Source organism: Perognathus longimembris, chromosome 6, assembly GCF_023159225.1.
Source record: "Perognathus longimembris pacificus isolate PPM17 chromosome 6, ASM2315922v1, whole genome shotgun sequence".
Classification (NCBI taxonomy): Eukaryota; Metazoa; Chordata; class Mammalia; order Rodentia; family Heteromyidae; genus Perognathus; species Perognathus longimembris.
Genome location: NC_063166.1, coordinates 51,508,049 through 51,527,340, shown reverse-complemented (window position 1 = coordinate 51,527,340; position 19,292 = coordinate 51,508,049). Strand labels below are relative to the sequence as shown.

Below are 19,292 nucleotides of genomic sequence, written 5' to 3'. Positions count from 1 at the left end.
ATGAAAAATCAAACATTAAATATAGTACATATTAATACTATTAGACTATTATATCCCTCAGTATCTGGAATATTTAAGTAAGAAAAAACGCTTGAGTAATTCATCAGCTCTTTTGAGTAATGACCTGATGAAAGGAAGAAAGGGGAACCCAAGTCGTTTACATAATAAACTAATTTACAGATTCTAGTCCACATGCTTTGTTGGCTTAGGCACCACAAAATAAGTAAGTTTGTCACAACAAATTCTGCCTTGGATACTATTAAATTTAAAATTATGTTTTTGTCATGAGAACCGAGAACTTGATTTCTTGAATAGCAAGTCTGATTAATCCTGTGTCTTCTATTTGGCATGAATTCCTGAGCCATTTCCCAAACTTAGTCAAAATATCATACAGCAACTCAAAAGAATAATTGTATTGTCAGGGAGAAGAATAGAAAAACATCACACCAGAACCAGTTTCCTCCATTAATATCTTCAATTCAAGATCCAGGTCTCCCAAGGATTTATTTACATACTCGAAGACACACTCCTACCCAGTTAGAAAGCGTATAAAATAATCATAATTACCCAGAATACCTGGGTTCCAAGGTTGCAAGGCTGGGGAGGTGCCTTACATCATTATTTAGTGGAACGACTTTCAGTGAGGAAAGGCAGAGAGAGTTCTGAATTCCTCTGGTTTTCCTGAGCTATCAGCAAGTGTGAATAAGAATGACCAGCACTGCATAGGTAATTTATGTCTCAGACACCCCTCTATATGTGAATTGTCTCTAATGCCAATGCACATTATTTTGATGCATGCCAAGTTTCCAGAATGATTATTCTGGAAACAGCAATACAAACACAGTTCCAAATCTCATTAAAATGGACACAATTTGCCTGCCATGATTAAGATCAGTAATCAGCAGAATCTCCTCTTGTAGTGGCTCCTCACTGGAAAGATTCTTCAATCCCTTATAGCTATGTATCAGCTGATACAACAAATAGACAAAGCCTGGACATTGTATTTCAATCTAAACAGTAAGACCAAAAACAAAATACAACAGACCCATATAGAAACAAATCACAAGAAATAATGCTGGGGTACCACCGTCATGGAACAGGTCTGCATGGGTACTTAATGCACAGACACTCACTCACCCACCCAGCCAGCAATCCACTGGGACTCCTTGGGGACTTGCCACACCACCACCTCTAAGGAACCATGATCCTCATTTTGAGGTATTTAGCCTTGGCCACAGACATGGAACCCAAATCAGCCTTCCTAAACACACACACACACACACACACACACACACACACACACACACACACACACATATCCTGGGAGGCTAAAAGTGGAGTATTCAGTAAAATCTTTTGCAGAGCAAAACTTTTAATTACCCACATGGATGGATCTCAAGCAGAGCCTCTTTGTTGTCTGGCTTCCCCTTTCTTAATCACACACCATAAAGAAACATTAAAGAGGAGAAAGAAAAAGATGAAGAAGAGGAAGAAAAAAGAAGGGAAGGGAGGAGGAGAAAGCCAAAATCCTAGGGGTTTGCTTTTTCTACTCTGCAATGAGCCTTGGCGAAAGCTGGCATCTGACACTAAGCCAGAGCTGTTGTGTGGCTGTCCTAGACCGCAACAGCTCCACTGCTACACTAAGGATGCCCCCCACTCCCACCCCACCTTGAAACTCTGTCATCTACAGTTTTTCATCTTTTTTTCCAACTTACTGCTACAAGGGTTCCTGCTCATCAAGTTGGGAAAACTAAAATCATTAGCACTGAACTCTGTTGGCCTATAAACCTCTGTATTTCATCTGGGAAATACATGTGGGCTCATAGTTCTCATTGTCATCTATATTTTTGTGTGCTTTCTAACTCTGAAATGGTATTTAGTAATCTGAACCATCTCAGTGAAGTTGATACTGGGGGTTATTTTGTGATGTGATGTGCCCCTCTCCTGGTTGGTGGGACAGTAGTACTTAGTCAAGACTTGAGGAAACACACTGGGAGGAGCATCTGGGACTGGAGAACTTTACAAGGCAGCAGGAGCAGAGGGTGAGCATTTGGTCACAACAAACCAATACCGTATTGCCCAAGGCTCAGATCTGGCTTTTTCTGAATTCTTCTGTGGACCAGCCCCACTTCTCTAACAACAAACTCCTGCTAGACCCTTTCCTTCCTCCCTGCCTTCCATCTTCCTTGCTCCCTCTGGTTCCTATTTCTGTTCTCTTTCCATTTGCTCATGTAGAAAGTTTGGTTGCTTGCTACAGTATGGCCAGAGTATTTGAAAATAAATTTTTTAAATTATCACTTTATAGCTGATAGTTATTATTTAAAATGAGAAACTATAGATATTCAAATACAGAAAGAGAAACATCTACCCAGCCTTACAACCTTAAGAAATGACTATTAATGCTTTTTGAAATGTTGATAACCCAAAACCAGAATGTTGCTGTTTCTTGTTGTGAATTGTTTTGCTAATATAAAGAATACTGTGGACACCGTGCCTTGTATTATATTGGACCACTGGCCTCTCCCTTGAGGCCTCATCCCACAAGCTGTTTACTGTTTAGAGAACTCTGTTCTCTTCTCCACTCCTAAATTCCCAGTCTCTCATTCATACTTGGGGTTTAGCACAGAATTTCATTATCTAGTACACGTCCTGGCGTATCTTAACAACTGGCTATATCCTCCTTGGGACTCTGCCATGTGGTACCCAAACACTTATCAGTTGCTTCAGTTAATCTAAAAAGTTAAGCAAAGTGTCCTTATTTAGGCAAACAAACAAACTAGGTGACCTCTAGAACTAAGTATATGTGATCAGAGTCGCATAACTTGCCTTGGTTTCTAAATGTTGCATTCAAGTTCCAAGAAGAAAGTTTAAATCTGTATGCACTCTGGACAGTTTTATTGGATGTACTAAATTCAGAATCGACAAAGGGAAAGTCCAGCCATCACTAACAAAACCTATGTTTGTCTACTGAAGTCTGTGGCTGTGTGAGCCAATGGGGAATACATCTCCAATGGGCAGGCTTGATAGTCACCAGGGGCTGATATAGAAAAAGGAGCCATGACATGGAATTAGAGTACACCTTTCCTTGTCATCTGGGCTCCCATGTCAGTGTTAGTCAGCTTCTCAAAGGCAAAATGCCACAGGTCCACCCTTTGAGCAGTTCACACATACGTAGGTCACCTGCAGTGCAGGTGTGTCTGTTTCCCCAGGTCTCCAGCCTTCTTCCTGAGAACCAACCTTTGCAAAGAGCAGGTCTCACCTCACCTAGCCAGGAAGGGTTAACTTGCTGTTTTCTTTTGTGTCTTTTAAGTACTCTTTAAAGCAACTGACATTCCTTGTGATTGCTTTGACTGGGATTTCTCAAAGTGGTACTGCGGAAAAACTAAGACAACCTGAGAGTCTTAAAAAACATCTCACAGGAAAGAATGAACCATTTGCTTACTACCAGTATGAGATACTGGGTAATAAAGATGATATATCTTAGCACCTTATTTAGAAACACGCCAATGCAGTCATGGTTTAAAAAATCTTGAGGAGTATTTAGTCATGAAGTCTGCATCTGAGGTGCCTGACACACCTTGAGTGTAGTCAAGGTCTGTGACTGTTATTTGTAACAAGTGACAAGTTATAACCTGTCTGTTATATTTGAAAAGTCACTCTAACGTAGTTCCCAAAGACTAGAAATGTTTCTAATATTGTTTTTCTAATCTGTCTCTTGCTTCGCTCCCAGGGTTTACAACTAATAACTGGTAATGCAAAACAAGGGACATACTTCCGTATTCACATTAACAAGTACAGAATAATAGAGACCATCACGTGTCTTTCTAAGACACCTTTTCCTGTCTCCAACTACGTTCGCTTGTTTGGCCAGCATGAGCAAACCCTCAACAATATGTGTGATCGTTATGATGACAAATTGATCCCAGATTTCTACAGGTAAGTTCTACATTGTATTTGATTGTGGGGAAATAAGTCTCCTAAATGAGGTTTGCACCTAATACACCAGAGAGCAAAACAAGAATCTCTGGGAGAGACTGCAGTGGCCCAGATTTTGTTCTAATATAATCAAAAAAGTCCTGACCACTGACACAGGCTGGACACTAAAAGTGTCACATGGAGGAGTCAGCTGTGTGCGACCTTCATGCCACCGAAGCTGGGATGACATGATATGTCAAAAGCAGTGGTCAGAACCTCACAGAAGACTTGAGACCCAGATGTGGAAGGATCTAGCTGGAATTCTACACTACCACACATGCAGTTTGCGAGCCCAGCCTTTTCCCTCCCAGACTATGCACAAGCAGGGGTGAGTGACTTTAATCAAGATTGTGGAAAGATTTTCTGCATTGGATAATCAAAATCCTTATCTTTTAAAAAAACATCAGTAGTAAGTGTTGATTTATTTAAATCTTCTTTCATGTATTTCAGTAAAGGTTTTATTATTTTCTCCATGAGGAGTTGGCACAATTTTTGTTTGATAGGACCCAAAGGTGTTTTACTTTCTATTGCAGCTATGAATGTCATTATTAGTTGCTGCTTGTGTGTAGAAATGGCATAGTTTGGAGTATGTTCCAAGTCCTGCAAATTTGCTGAACTCCTTCATTAATTTAAATAAATTTTTTTTTTACTGAGTCTTCCAGACTTTCCACGTAAATTGTATCATCTGCAAATAAGGGCAGTTCTGTTTCTTCTTTTTCATTCTTTGTGATTTCTATTTCTTTTTCTTGTCCTACTATACTGGCTAAAATGTGTAGGGTGAAATACAGTAGGAGTGGTAAGGGATGGCATCTTTGCCTCATTTTAATTTGTGCAGTATTAAGTGCATTATAATTGCTTTTATAGTGTTACAGAAAATTCCATTTATACCCAGTTTTATTTCAGTGCATAGAAATATACACATGGAGATTGAACCTGGGGTCTTGTGCATATTAATAAGTACATTCTCTGCCTAGCATTGTTATCATGAATGAATTTGGGGTTTGTTTCAGAAGGAATACTTAATTTCTGAAATTGTTTTTGTTTTCAAACAAACTAAATTTTGATGAAATGTCATAGGCTTTCCCTCCTCAATCCTTTGTTGACTTGATGTTGATCTTAATGTTAATCTTTTATAAAACATATCTACTTTTAAATTAAGCTTTAATTGTAAAATATTTAAAAAATTAAAATCCAAGCCAGGTGCTGGTAGCTCATACTTATAATTTTAGGTCCTCAGGAGGTAGAGATCTGAGGATCACACTTTGAAGGCAGCCTAGGCAGGAAAGCTCATGAGACTCCTATCTCCAGTTAACCACCAAAAATCTGGAAGTGGAGCAGTGGCTCAAGTGGTAGAGCCTGGAGCAAAAAATCTCAGGGAGAGTGCCCAAAGCCTTGAGTTCAAGCCCAAGCACCAGCACACACACACACAAAAGGAAATCCATTCACACCTTATTTTTGTCCATAAGATTTTATTGCTGCTCTCTGTCTTACCCAAAACATTTTAGTTTTTAGATAAGTTGTCTTCTAAAAATAAAATTCTACTTGGTGGTGGTATGCTAAGAATCTTCTCTAGACAGAGAAATGTTTTCACATTTGACCAAATTCAAAACTCTGGATGGTTTATTTCTCCTTAAAAAGATGAGTTCGAAACATTAGCATTAGTTATCTTGAGACCACTGGTTGGGACGCAGCTGTTAACTGATGAAAGCAATAATTTCACAAGTTAATTTGATTTGTTGAAAGTGAACATTCGAAATGGCCAAAACAAGACAGGACAGCCCTGGATGGTAAGAGATGTCGATTGACATCTGTCAGAAAGAAATAGGGAGCAGGCAGACACCCCTGATCATTTGTCATTGCACGGCTGAGGGTGCCTCCGCGCCTTGGCAGGTGCGCACATACACATGTTCACGCGCACTTGCAGCTGCGGCCACGTTCTTCTCAAGTGCCACAAAACGCTGCCAGGCCGCAGTGCTGATTCTTGGCCCAGCACGGGCTGCCCTGTCTGTTGTCAGACAGAGGGTTGTTTTTTTGTTTTGTTTTGTTTTTCCAAGCTCGGTGAATGGCTCAGCTGATTTTGGCTGTGATATGACTACTGATTGTTTTCCTGACCTTGGCGGCACCGGTACCCTCACTCCTTCAAACCCAGGCACATTTCCTTTGTGCACCTCCATCCAGCATGTCTGGGAGCCCCTTTCTCCATGCTGCGAGGGGCTGATCATTAACCAGCAAGTCAGCTATGACTTCTGTCCTGGTTCTGAAAAGCCCTCTGGATCTTTATTTTCTCCATTCGCCGGATCTACTCCCTTCCCCTGGAGAGCAAGAGCAGGGCAGGTTCTGGCTGTGCCAGTGAGCACGGTGGCAGTCACTTGGACCAGACATTGCTGTGGCCATTGAGCTTCATGAGCAATGACTCGTTTGCAGCCATATGGGAACGTGTGGTGGCAAGTAAGCCTCCGTGGTGCACAGGAAGACAGCTGCCACAGGAGCACAGCAATACCGAGCAATGGCAGCCCAGGCTGGCGCCAAGTGTCTCTATTTTGTTCTTTATTTTCACCTTGGAGTGCCAGTACAAACCACTGGCATTGAAGGGGAGGAAACTAATTCACTCCTGGTGGGTTTGTGTGTGTGTGTGTGATAGAGAGAGATGAATTAATCAATTGGTTCATTTAGTATTAGACCATTTCTTTTTATTGTTCACATTTTGACTTATTTTTTTATTTTGCTTTTTATCTTTAAGTAGTTGTACAAAGGCGTTGCCATTCAACAAAGTAGTATATGCAAACAGTGAATCTTGATCAATATCTCCCTTTTGTCATTCTCCCCCATCTCTCCCAACCCCATTCCTTCCCTTGGTTTTCTTAATTTTGTAGAATATGCATTGAATTTCCTAACTGCATGTCCCCCTCCTTCTTCTCTTTAGCCCATTTATTTGTTTTTTCAAATTTTTATTATCAAACTGATGTACAGAGAGGTTACAGTTTCATACGTTAGGCAATGGATACATTTCTTGTACTGTTTGTTACCTTGTCCCTTATACCCCCCTCTCTCCTCCCCCTTTCCCTTTCTTTAGCCCATTTATTCTTCCTTTCTAAGCAACCAGCATTTGAAGTCACACAACAAATATATCCCTAAAATCTACCTCTTCCCCAATCTTCCTCTTAAAGCACCCCTGTTCCACAGGTCTTATGTGCACATGTGTGCACACACACCTACACTTACCACCAAGCCTGGCATCCCCTGCCTGCCAAGTCCTCTGACATGTTTACCTTGAGCAGAATCTTCCTCCCTGCTGAGACTGTCTCTCCAGGACCCCAGAGGCGACAGGAACTTGGAGAGTGCAAGAAGCTGGGAAAAGGCTCTGTGGGTAGAGGGCGGGAGAGACCAGGCCAGGCAGCCTCCTGAGAGGCTGCCTCTTAGGGACTTGAACAAAGCATGTTCCACATTTTCTCTCCTTTCTTAGCTGTACCTCATCTTTTTACCTCCACTTATCAATGACCCTACAAAAGAAAGGTCTTGCCTGTGGACTCTCCCCTCCTTAGCCTTAATTAACAGTCTGTAGCATCTTTTGTCCTCACAGCATGAATAGGTCTTGCCCTAGCTTCATTGTTCAGGCCCATCAGATACTCAGATCCCTTGATTAAATCACCTCTTTTCACATCTTAACATCTCAGCTCTCAAAGCCACCCCCAACCGCCTTCTCCTCCTGTGAGCACTGCCATCTCCTCCACACTTTCCCGAACACTCGACAGCCTATTTTTAGTGGGTAAGTGCTTCTGTGCACAATATTCTAAATGGGATCTGAGTAGGCCCTTTAAAAGGGTGCCATTACCTGTTTGAACTGCGAGGCTCCAGAAGTTGTTTCCTCAGGAAAGCCACCTTGTGCCCACTTTGTGTGCGGAGCTGCAGAAGAGGAGGCTGCAGGCCCACATGGTCCCCAATTATTTAGTAGACTCCAACTGGAATCATCCACTCAGGACGGGTTATTCTGTTCCTTTCTACACAGTTGCCCTGTGCTGTGTCAGATAATAAACTGCACACTAAATTCCAGGTGCCCATTTCCCAGACTTTTCAAAACCTTGAAATATGACTGTCTACTCTGCCATCTCAGTTTCTTTGTAAGTACCTAAAAAGTGTTGGGTGGTAGTTCTCCCACTATGTTCTTACCTCTGTACTATAGTCTGGAGCTAGAATGTTCCCCAAAGGCTCATGTGTCCCCAGAGTGGTACAGTTAGGAAAGGAAGGCACCTTTAGGAAGTAGAGCCTGATGGGACGTCTTTAGGTCATTGAGGCATGTCTTCAAAGGGTGTAGTGGGACCTGAGCTCCTTCTCCTTCCTCTACTTTTCTTCCTGGATATGAAGCAGACAGGTTTTGCTCCCCCATACACTCCCCACCATTGCTATCCAGCATCCCCACTAGAGACTATCTAACCTGATCATAGCAGGGATTTTGTTACAGCAATAGAAGGCCAACTAACACAATTCCACAGTCTTCCCTGTGAGCCACTTTCCATGTTACTGTCCTAAATACAGTGCTTCTTTAATCATTCAAATGAGAAAATGTTTTAAGACCCATTAGACATCACTATTGGCAATGATCTATATTGAGATACATATGATATTGAAGAGACTTGTTTGCAGTTCTGCTCCAAGATTTTAAAAAATTACTAGTTTGGGGTCATTTATAATGAAGTGAGAAACCCAGTGCTTTTTAAAAATAATAATATATGTACTAAGATTAGAGTTAATGTACCTTCCAAGGCCTTTCACAAAGGAATTGGCCTAATGTTTCTATATAGCTACCTTTGAAGATGATTTCATTTCAAACCACTGGCTGCTCAGAGCAACCTAAAGCTCCTGAGAATCATTTAAAACTGGAAACTATGAACTTTTATACTATAAAGTGTGTCTAGAATCTAATATCTAATCTATCATATAATTTTAAAAATTGCTTTGGAAAGTGATTTCAATTACAAATACTTTATACTTGTACTGTCCAACATGATAGCCAGTTGTGACGTGTGACTATTCAGATTTTAGTTAAGGTTAGGGATGGAAGGTTTATCTCAGTGGTACAATCCTTGTCTGCTATATAGGAGGCCCTGGGTTCCTTCTCTAGCACCTAAAGTTAACTAAGTTGAAATATTAGTTCTTCAGTCACTGAGCCATGTTTCACATACTCATTTGACAGCCACATATTGCTAGTATTATCATGTAATAAACTGCTATGAACCAGTTGCATTCATAAAATTCACAGTGAGCAATGTTGGGTGTACCTTCTATCAACAGATATTTCCCATAATGCTAATCACCAGCCCCATTTGGCTCTCAGTCTCTGATGTGCCAGTGTTGGAGCTAACAGATGGGGGTGCTCAGTGATAATCCAATGGGTAGACTGATTACTCTCTGTAACTGCTTTTGTAGATTCAATCAGAAAACAAATTGCCAAAGGAAGCCAGATGGGGAAGGGAAAGGAATGTGGGAGAAGGGAGTCTCTGGGGTGTTTGGACACTCTGTAGGTGGATACAAAGGCACTTGGCCTTTCTGGCTGAAATAAATATTCCAATTCATCTGTTTTATGCTTATTTAGAGTCCAGCTGGCCAAACCCAAAGCCGCTGAACACTTCTTCACCAGACTAAGAATGTCTTGACTATGAGTACCTTGTCCTGTTGCTAGATCCCAAGTCTTGATTTGAGCTTCAGGAGAGCAAGTTATGATGTTCTAAACTGACTTCTGTCCCATAGAGCCATCTTTGTGACATTATTGTTCTTTTCAAACTTGTCCTGCAGGGGTTAAAGTCCTTCAGAGGTTTTCTTCCTTCAACTCATTAGATACCCATTTGGCAGCATGTGGCTGAAGGTTATTATTTATGAGATTAAAATAATAGCTGGTGAGCCAATAATAGCTGATGAGCTTTGTAGTTACCTACAAGGTTACTAAACCTCCTTAGTAAAAATACCTCTTTTCCAAACTGCAAGACACAACTAAGTTGTTCTACTGTGATTAGAATGGATAACATAAATACATTTCAGAAATTGTGTTCTCAGACTACTGAACCATGAGAAGGAACTAGCCTGCCTGCCTAAATTTTTTATGGGAAACTCACAATTGGAGAGATGCTTTGAAGCCAATTGGGCAGCAGGAAATCATCACATGTGTAACATTTTCATTCCTCTCTTCCTAGGCCTGGATCTTTTTAGGTTTCTTTTTGAGGATTATTTTGTACATATTTGTTTAATTTTTGACATTTTCCATTACAAGAGCAATACGTGTTTATTATAGAAATTGTAGGAAAAAAATTATAAAGCCAAGTAGAATATAATGTTCATAGCTAGTCCCATCACCCAGAATTTGGATGACTGAGCTGTGGGAGATAAACGGAGTTGAGCCCTAGAATTAAGACCTGCAACAAGTTCAGGGACTATCTAGCTTCCTCTCTGGAACTTTGGTTCCAGAATGACTTTAGTTACAGGCCATTGCATACATTTTATAGATGGATGATGCCCGCTCAGAGTGGCAAGACTTGCAGTGAGTCACAACCAGGATAGTGACACAACAGGACCAGCACCAGAGTTCCCTATCTCTGTCTAATCCCTGTACGCAGGACAAGGCAGTCAGCTCTACATTATGCGAAAGCCATCCTTCAGAAGAGCCAGCTGTCAAGTTTTCCTTTTCATTGACCTGTTATAAGATTAATAGAAAACACAATGTATGACAATAATTGTATTTTTCAGGCAGAAATACCTCAAAGGTTAATTCTTGAGTAATGGAAGAAAGAATTAGAACTCTTTATATTTTTATCTCTGAAAAATGAAAGGGAATTGCACTTTATTATTATTAGAAGCACATAGATTGGCACCATCTTGGGCAGATGTCAGGTAGATGTGCATCTGTGTAGATGCACTATGTCCCAAATACCAAGGGATGTTATAACCTGGAAAAGCCAACCTTATTAGGTAAATTTGGAAATTCCTATAGTTGTGTGTGTGTGTATGTGTGTGTGTGTGTGTGCACGCATGCATGTGTATGCGCGCTTGCATGCATGTGTGTGCACATGCATGTGTGTGCACGTGCATATGTGCTGGTCCTGGGGTTTTAGCTCAGAGCCTAGGTACTGTCGCTCAAGGCCAACATTCTACTATTTGAGCCATAGCTCTACTTCCAACTTTTTCTTTTCCAATAATTAATTAGAAATAAGATTTGCACAGGCTTTCTCTTCCCAGACTGACTTGGAACCACAATTATCAGATCTCAGCCTTCTTAGTGGCTAGAATTACAGGCACAAGTGACTGACTTGCTATAGTTTTTATGTAGCTGGTTCTGTGGACTTATAGATACTTTCTCTTTCTAACTAACCAAACCCTCTTAAATGGATATCTAAAAAGGATTTAGGCAAAGAAAGAAAAGATTGAAAATCCTGGTAAGGCATGTGCAAGTAAACCAGGGAAATAACAAGCTAAGAAATATCTCCTATTCCTCAGATAAGCTGTTCTCAGCCATCTTATGTATAAGTACAATGGTTAGTCTATCAGTAAGGGTTCAGTTACAGGTAACAGATTCTATTCTGATCAGTTTAAACAGAAACTCTTACTGCCATTTTGAGGATGGGCTAGAGGAACAAGCTTAAGGGTGGCTTCTAAGAAATTTTCAGAAAATATGGCTCTTCAGATCTGTTTTATCTCTACTACAATGGGATTTGTAGAACCAGGACTGTATATCACTACCACCTCTCTCCATGATTCATTCCAGCAAAATAAGTCCTGCCTCCCTCCCTCATCAGAGTCTGTTACCGCTGACCACCAACAGAAGCGCGCAGGAGCTCCACCCCACAGCATGCATGGGTGTCTTCCATGGCCTTCCTGGAACTTCCTCTGGAGGAAACTCAGCACACTGTACATGAGCACAGGAATGTTGTCTTTCACCCTCCTATGGAGCCAGTAGAAAATATTTCTCAATAATATTTCTCATTTAACTAGTTAAACATGATCACAAGTCACTCCTCTCTGCCAAAGCCACTTGAAATGTGGATTATGTCTCCTATCAGTAAGGATAAGCTTTGCTATAATTATTGGAATACAAATCCTACCCAACTGCTAGGGACAGATGTTTTGGAATTCATTATTTTTTTCCCTAAATGTTGAAGAGACCAGATTTACTCTCTTACTTGAAATAAAAAAAAAAAAGATAGTGAACAATTGGACAAGGGCAGTGATCTCTGAAGGATGGGATACAAATAAAGTAAATCCTATGATTGCTCCAGCCTCGTTGCCCAAAAGATTCCAGACCACAGCAAAGAGAAGTGCAGCCTAGGCAGAGCCCAGTAGAGTTGGGCTAAGTTGAAAAGGAGATGAGTATTCTGAGGAGACCAAGGCAGGTAGAGTTCTCAGGACAGAGTACTGAAGAGGAAAGAACTGCAGAGAGGGAGAGGAGAAGAGGGAAGAAAAGACCGGGGTGGGGGGGAGAGAGAGAGAGAGAGAGAGAGAGAGAGAGAGAGAGAGAGAGAGAGAGAGAGAGAGAGAGAGAGAGAGAGAGAATGAAAGAGAACACTTAATAGTTATGCATAAGAGCCTCCATCCATGAGTATTCACCGAGTAAGATAAATGGCAAAGGCCAGAGTAGTGACAGAGGTTATAGTGCGCAAAGCTCATATTGGTGTGGGAGGAGACTTGAGAACCTCAGTGATTTGGTAAGCAAGAGGTCTGATCTCAGTGTCAGGGAATAATTAGGCCTAGCCTAAATACTTAATCAAGCAAAACTAGCAACTTTTGAAGTGCAATAAAATAACAAACTTTAGACATGTAAAGAAACAGAAAGTACAGACCATCATGGGAAGAAAACTCAGAAACAACCCAGAACCAATACAGATGTTGGAATTAGCAGACACACATGTGAAAACTGCAATTCTACATTATTAAAATGTTAACTGAAGATACTGAAGGTCTGTATAGAAGTCCCAGATCAAACCTCTAGAAATGACAATTGCAGTGACTAGAATGTAAATATTCATTCAGTGGGATTCATGGAGGATTAGATCTTGCAGAACAGCAGGGAAGATGAAGATATAACCATTGAAACTGCACAGGATGTAACAAGAAAAGCAAAAGAATGTTCAATGACACATTGGCAAGGACCCAGGAAGAGTCATTAGTGAGAAGATCCAAAGTTACCCTGTTATTACACAATACTATTGATGAGAGTTGTGTTTCTTTGTTTGTACCTTCTATTCACTATCAACTTTTAATTTTTGTAGTATGTGTTCAGATCTGGACTCATGTTTTTTGTTTTTTGTTTTTTGTTTTTTTTTTGGCCAGTCCTGGGGCTTGGACTCAGGGCCTGAATACTGTTCCTGGCTTCTTTTTGCTCAAGGCTAGCACTCTGCCACTTGAGCCACAGCGCCACTTCTGGCCATTTTCTGTATATGTGGTGCTGGGGAATCGAACCCAGGGCCTCATGTATACGAGGCAGGCACTCTTGCCACTAGGCCTTATCCCCAGCCCCTGGACTCATGTTTTTAAAGTTTCATAAACTCATGAGTTCCATAGCCCCTTCTTTCTATTTTAAGGAGGAGGCTATCTCTTAAGAGGTTGGGTCAATCTATGGACATCTGTCATACTTCCCCCTGGAAATCCCATTAGACATCTTTTAGCACTTACAATAGTATGATATTGAGTAGCCTCTTAAAAAGAAAAAGAATGTAAGAAATAATAAGTAGGAGTCCATGAGCTGTGGACACCTTCAGGTAGACTGAAGAAATAACAAAGTGTTTCTAAATTTGATGAAAAGTCTAAGTCCACAAAATCTACAGAACTCATTGAATCTCACAGCAAGAAAAGCATGAAGCAAATGACACCAAAGCACATTAGCACCAAATTGCTCAAAACCAGTGATAAAGAGGGAATACTGAAAAGCCAGAGAGAGACAATAGGCACATTGTTTACAGAGGAATAAGCCTGACAACAGATTGCTTCTCAAAAATGATGCCAACAGGGCTGGGAATGTGGCCTAGTGGTAAAGTGCTTGCCTAGCATGCATGAAGCCCTGGGTTCAATTCCTCAACACAAAAAAAGCCAGAAGTGGTGCTGTGGCTCAAGTGGTCAAGTGCTAGCCTTGAGTACAAAGAAGCCAAGGGCAGTGCTCAGGCCCTGAGTTCAAGCCCCAGGACTGGCAAAAAAAAAAAAATAGATGCAAAAATAATGCAAATAATGTAGGCAATACAGAAATACCTTTAAAAGGCTGATTTTTTTCAAATTTTACCACAAATTATTACATAGTACATATTACATAGCATATAATATTACATAGTATATAATATCTCCAGACTTACATATGGCATAATCCCCCCTCGTGCGTAGGCCACCTACTTAACACCTAACCTATATCTCTTGTCAGTCCCAACCCATTAGCCCATCTGATTTCTCTGTTGGTTTGCTTTCTTCCAACTAGAAACTCCACTTACAATAGGGACTGAATTGTGTCCCACCAAATTGATATGTTGAGCTCAAGTGACTACGTCTGGAAATAGGGTCTCTAGGAAGTAGAAAGGCTAAATGATGCCATGACGTCCACTCCAGTAGGACTATAGCATTATAAGAGGCCTTAGGAAGGCACTTCTCTTTCTTGCCACCATGTGAGAACATCTCGAAAAGGAAAAAGGAGGCCTTCCTTCTGCAATCCATAAAGAAAGCTCTCACCAGAAACTGACTGTGCTGCACATTGACTTTCTCCCACACTGGGAGAAATTGTTTTTAATATGTAACCCAGCTACTCTATGGTATTTTGTTATGTTGGTCTGAGCTATCCTGAAGAGATACTCTCACCCAAGTTCTTCTTTGCCTCCTCACAGTTCACCAGGCCACCATGCAGACTGACAGGTGCTGCTCCCAGCAGCTGATCACTGAGCTGTCAGCGGGCATGGTACCCTGCTCCCTCTGAAGCCTCTGGGTCAGCCAGTCCTGAATTCAGCTTCTGTGTTTGACAGTCTTCTAGCCTCAACTTCCTCTTTTGTATGCAAAGAGCATTTCCTGATCCTCATCCAATGGCAATAATGGATGAAGTGGAGAGAGAGCCCATGGGCCTCTCCTTCAGCCTCCAGGGAAGTCACCCCCCCACACACACACACACTCCTCTAAGCTGTGTTCCCCAAATCTGTAAGGCACCAAGGACTGCTTTGGGAGTTACTTTGAATGTCTGCATGAGATAACATACAGGTGATTTTCAGCACAGAGCCCACCCTGGGGAGCTCTATCCAGCCGTCGCCATGCTGCCCCCCTCCTAAGGCAGCCCTGGTTTGCCCTTCTCCAGGCCCCGCACCTTGTGGAGCCTGACTGTGTGCCTGACGCTCGGCTGCGTCCCTAACACACACCCAGGAGAACTGCAGAGTGACAGATGGCGAGGCCCCAGCATGGCCCCGACTTCTTTTCCTTCTTAGAAATACTTTGTGTCACCCTCCCAGCAAACCCTGAGCTGTGCTTTGTGACTTATTTTTCACTCTACCAGGTAATTTCAGGAGAAGAGAACACCAAATGCCACCAACGATGCCCCTGCAGTTGCTAATAGGAGCCACTGTTTGGAACCCACGGTACCCTCCTGGCCCCAGCAGTTCTGACAGCTGCCAGAGCACTGTCTTCTGGGCAAGGGTACGTGCTGAAGGCTCCAAGGGCAAAATAGAGCCCAGCACAGCCATGCTGGTATCCCAGAGGCTCACAGCATTAATAATCTATAGTTCAATCATTAGGAGCAAATCCAAGTGAAACAGGAAAATATATACCACACCGGAGGCCATGAGGCTGCTAGCAGGACTTCTCTGCTCCATGGCAGGCCTAATGATTAGTTCCTAGCCACTAGCAGCCCAGCTGACAAGTGGTAGCTGCAAGCTGGAGACTTTCTGCATGTGATAATTGAACAGTGCTAGAGCTTGTTCAAGATATTAGCACAGACTCACTGCTGGTCATCTGCTGGGTATTGCAGGCCCCTAACTCAATCCATCTTCAGTGCACCTCAAAGCAAATCCTCCTGATGAGTCATTGCCCTCAGGGCAGATCTACACGTCTACGTCTACACAGGGAGTCCAAGGTTGAGGGAGCTCTGGCAGGGATTTAATATCTGAACTAATGTAATGCTGGCCTGAAGTGTTTGCCTTTATTATAACAGTTCAGCTGATGGCATACTAAGAAGGAAGAAATCCAAAGTACAGAAACAGTTTTAACTTTAGGATATAAAATAATTCACTCCAAGATAGTATTAGGTGAGAGGTTTTAAGAAAGCCAGGCACTGGTAGAACACCTCTAACCTTAGCCACCAGGAAGGCTAAAATCTGAGAATTTAAGCTAGCCTAGGCAGAAAAGGCCACGAGACTCTTATCTCCAGTTCACCAGCAGAAAACCAGAAGTGCAGGTGTGGGTCAAGTGGTATAGCACCAGCCCTGAGTGAATAAACTGTTGAGAATGCAAAACCTTGAGTTCAAACCCCAGTACCAGCATACACCAAAAAAAGAAATAAGAAAGGAAGAAAACAAGAAAAGAAAGAACAATTTTTAAAACTATTTTGTTGATAGACTTCCCAGTCTCATGCACTGGAAGATAGGCCAGAGAACAGCTTAAAAGATTAGCGAGGGAGATGCTGGAAAGAAAATAACATCAAGGGGAATTTTTCAGCTGGTGGAAAATTGTGAAAAAGTTGTGCTGCATACACTGACAAGTAAGGAGAAAATTGAGTGACTGTTGAGTCTAAGAAATATAAAAAGTTACACAGGAAAATTCAGTATTTGCACTATTAATATAAGTAATCACAGACATAAACTTTACCAAAAACTGGTACAAACTGTCTGGGAAATTGATAAAGGGAAGAAAAGGGAAGTTGTGTTTAAAAAGACATAACTTCACTGACCATAAGAGGAAGTAAGTAGATAAGCCTAGAAGTAATGAATGAACGCTTATCAATGGAAATCACAGATAGGCCTCCATAATCACTTGAAATATGTGATCTCTAAGTTCCCTAGCACTGGTTGCAAGCCACAGAAGTCAACACTACAGGTTTAAGGTAAAAGGTCCTAGTGGAGATTTATGGTGTGTATCACAGGACAAAAGACAGGCCAGACAGAAGAAACTAAACCTGATTGCTTTTTATTCTCTGCCCACCTCATGACTGCCAGATGACCATGTTACAAATCGTCAAGCCCACAGAATTATCCAGATGGATCTCAGCCCCAAATCCAAGTCTCTAGAGACTGATGTGCTTAATGGTTGGGTTTAATCTCTGACTCCAGAGAAACAGTATGACCTTTGCCCCCTGCCCTTGAATCTAGGCAGGCTTGTGGAGGAGCCACAGGACTTCCATGGCTTCAAGGAAGCTGAAGCTGTGTGGAAAGACTGACTGACCTGAGCTTTCAAGTCATCCCAGTGCAATAGCCAGGCATATGAGTGAGAAAACTTCTAGATGATGGAAACCCCAGTAATTGGAGGGGCCCTAGCCATTCATCTTTCCATCTGAAGCCTTTATCATCGTGGAGCAAAGCCAAGCCACCATGAGCATAAGATGGCTTTTGCTCTATGCTATTAAGTTTTGTCATGGCTGCAGCACATGAATACATGACTGCAATGTTTGACCAATGGCTATCCCTGCTTCACAGAATCATGAAGTCACAGCATGACTTGCTGGGGATCTAACCCCCTTCCCCAAGGAGGAAAGGACAGCAGGGGATAAAGCAGGTCCCAACAAACTAAGGCTCAGCAAACCTCAGAGAGACCACTCTACTTCTCTCCTGGGTTCCTAACAGCCCATTGCTTATCTAAGCAGGATGATCATGTAGACTGAGAACTCTTGATCTCTCACATTTAAGCCTAGTTCTTAGTTCTTTCTCTCACACAGCAAGGCAGTGCAAAGGAGAGAAGAGTGAAGAGGAATGCATTTGCCATGGTAAATGGTATCATTAATTCCCTTCTGCCATGTCCCTTGATGGTCTTCCAGCAGAAACAGTTGCCAAGAAATGGAAGCTCTCCTCAGAGCTCTGGCATCTCCCCTCTGTGGCCTCTCAAGTGCAGAGGAGATCATTAGAGGGTCCTCATGTTGCCTAGCAACCTGTGAATGCTGTTTGCTATCATGTCATTAATATGATATGAAAGTGTTTCATAGAAGACATTCATCTTGCATTAATGAAAATCAAATTTGCTAATATGACACAAAATCTGTTCATCCTTTTGACTTTCTATACTTAAGTAGCTTATTTATTGAATTAGACTGTGAGTGGTTTTCAGGCTTGAGACTGTTAAAGTATCATAATAATGACTTTGTTTTCAATAATATCAGATGGTCCTTAATGATGTGATTATGCAGCTCTAACTCTGTGATCACCCTCCTTTGACAAAGCGCCTCTCCCTGGAGGTCTTGCCCCATACCCGTTGACTATTCTGCCACTCAACTTCTTACTGCCAAACCCCAGCTAGGAGAGGATGCTGGCTTGAGCCTGTATACCCTCCAGATTAGCCTAATCTTTCAAAGTTCTGGGACAGAAAATGGAAGGACCTTAGCCTAAATAAGGCCCTAGTGGATAAATGGAACTCAAATCCTGATCATGAAAGGACTCTTAAAAGTTATTCAACCTTCCTCTTCTTTCCAAAAATAGGCCAACAGTTAGTTCTAAATACATCAGACACTAAAAAGGAAGTTAAACAAAGTATAGACAATCCCCTACTTCCAGACATGATCTCTTCCTGAAAACAAGAGTAGAACTGTTTTTCAAAAGCCAAATAATAAATCAGTACCCCAAAAGGTCATTTCCTTCTCAGAGAGTTAAGCTATAATCACTCAAAATGTTCTTTAGTATTATTAGCATATCAAGGTCTAAATTCAGACAGAAAGGAATTTGTGGGTATCAATGGCTAAGCAATGAACAGACAAACTATAATAGAGTCAAATGTACGGAGCCAATAGCCAGCTATCAAGGGTTACTTCTGAAGACACCCAGGAAGAAACTTTACAAAATTCTAAGCTTGAAAGCTATATTTCTAGAGTTTTTGTTTTTTTACAAACTTTTGTTTTCTATTTACAGAATTAATAATGACCATCAGAGAACCTTTATCAGTCTTTTTTTTCTCAATCTACAGTTTATTTATAACCACTGCGATTGAAGAGATAGTAACATTGAAATTTCAATGTTGTGAAAGTGGCAAACGTTGGGGCTAACAAAACAATAACTCTTCCTTCAGCTTTTCTGTCCCCTCAAGTTTCCAAACTGAGCAGGCAACTCACCTGGTGAGGTGACACACAACAGGAGTCAAGGCCTCCTGCTGACAGCTGGACCCTGTGCATGCAGTGGCTG

The 19,292-nt window shown here is 41.6% G+C and overlaps 1 protein-coding gene across 1 annotated transcript in view; it reads left to right on the top strand.

Moving 5' to 3' along the window:
- Cfap61 (cilia and flagella associated protein 61) overlaps window positions 1-19,292 on the top strand; it is a 242,956-nt gene that overhangs the window by 198,351 nt on the left and 25,313 nt on the right. The window contains exon 25 of the mRNA XM_048348715.1: window positions 3,731-3,936. Coding sequence (XP_048204672.1) covers window positions 3,731-3,936 — 206 coding nt within the window. The remainder of the gene's footprint in view (window positions 1-3,730; window positions 3,937-19,292) is intronic.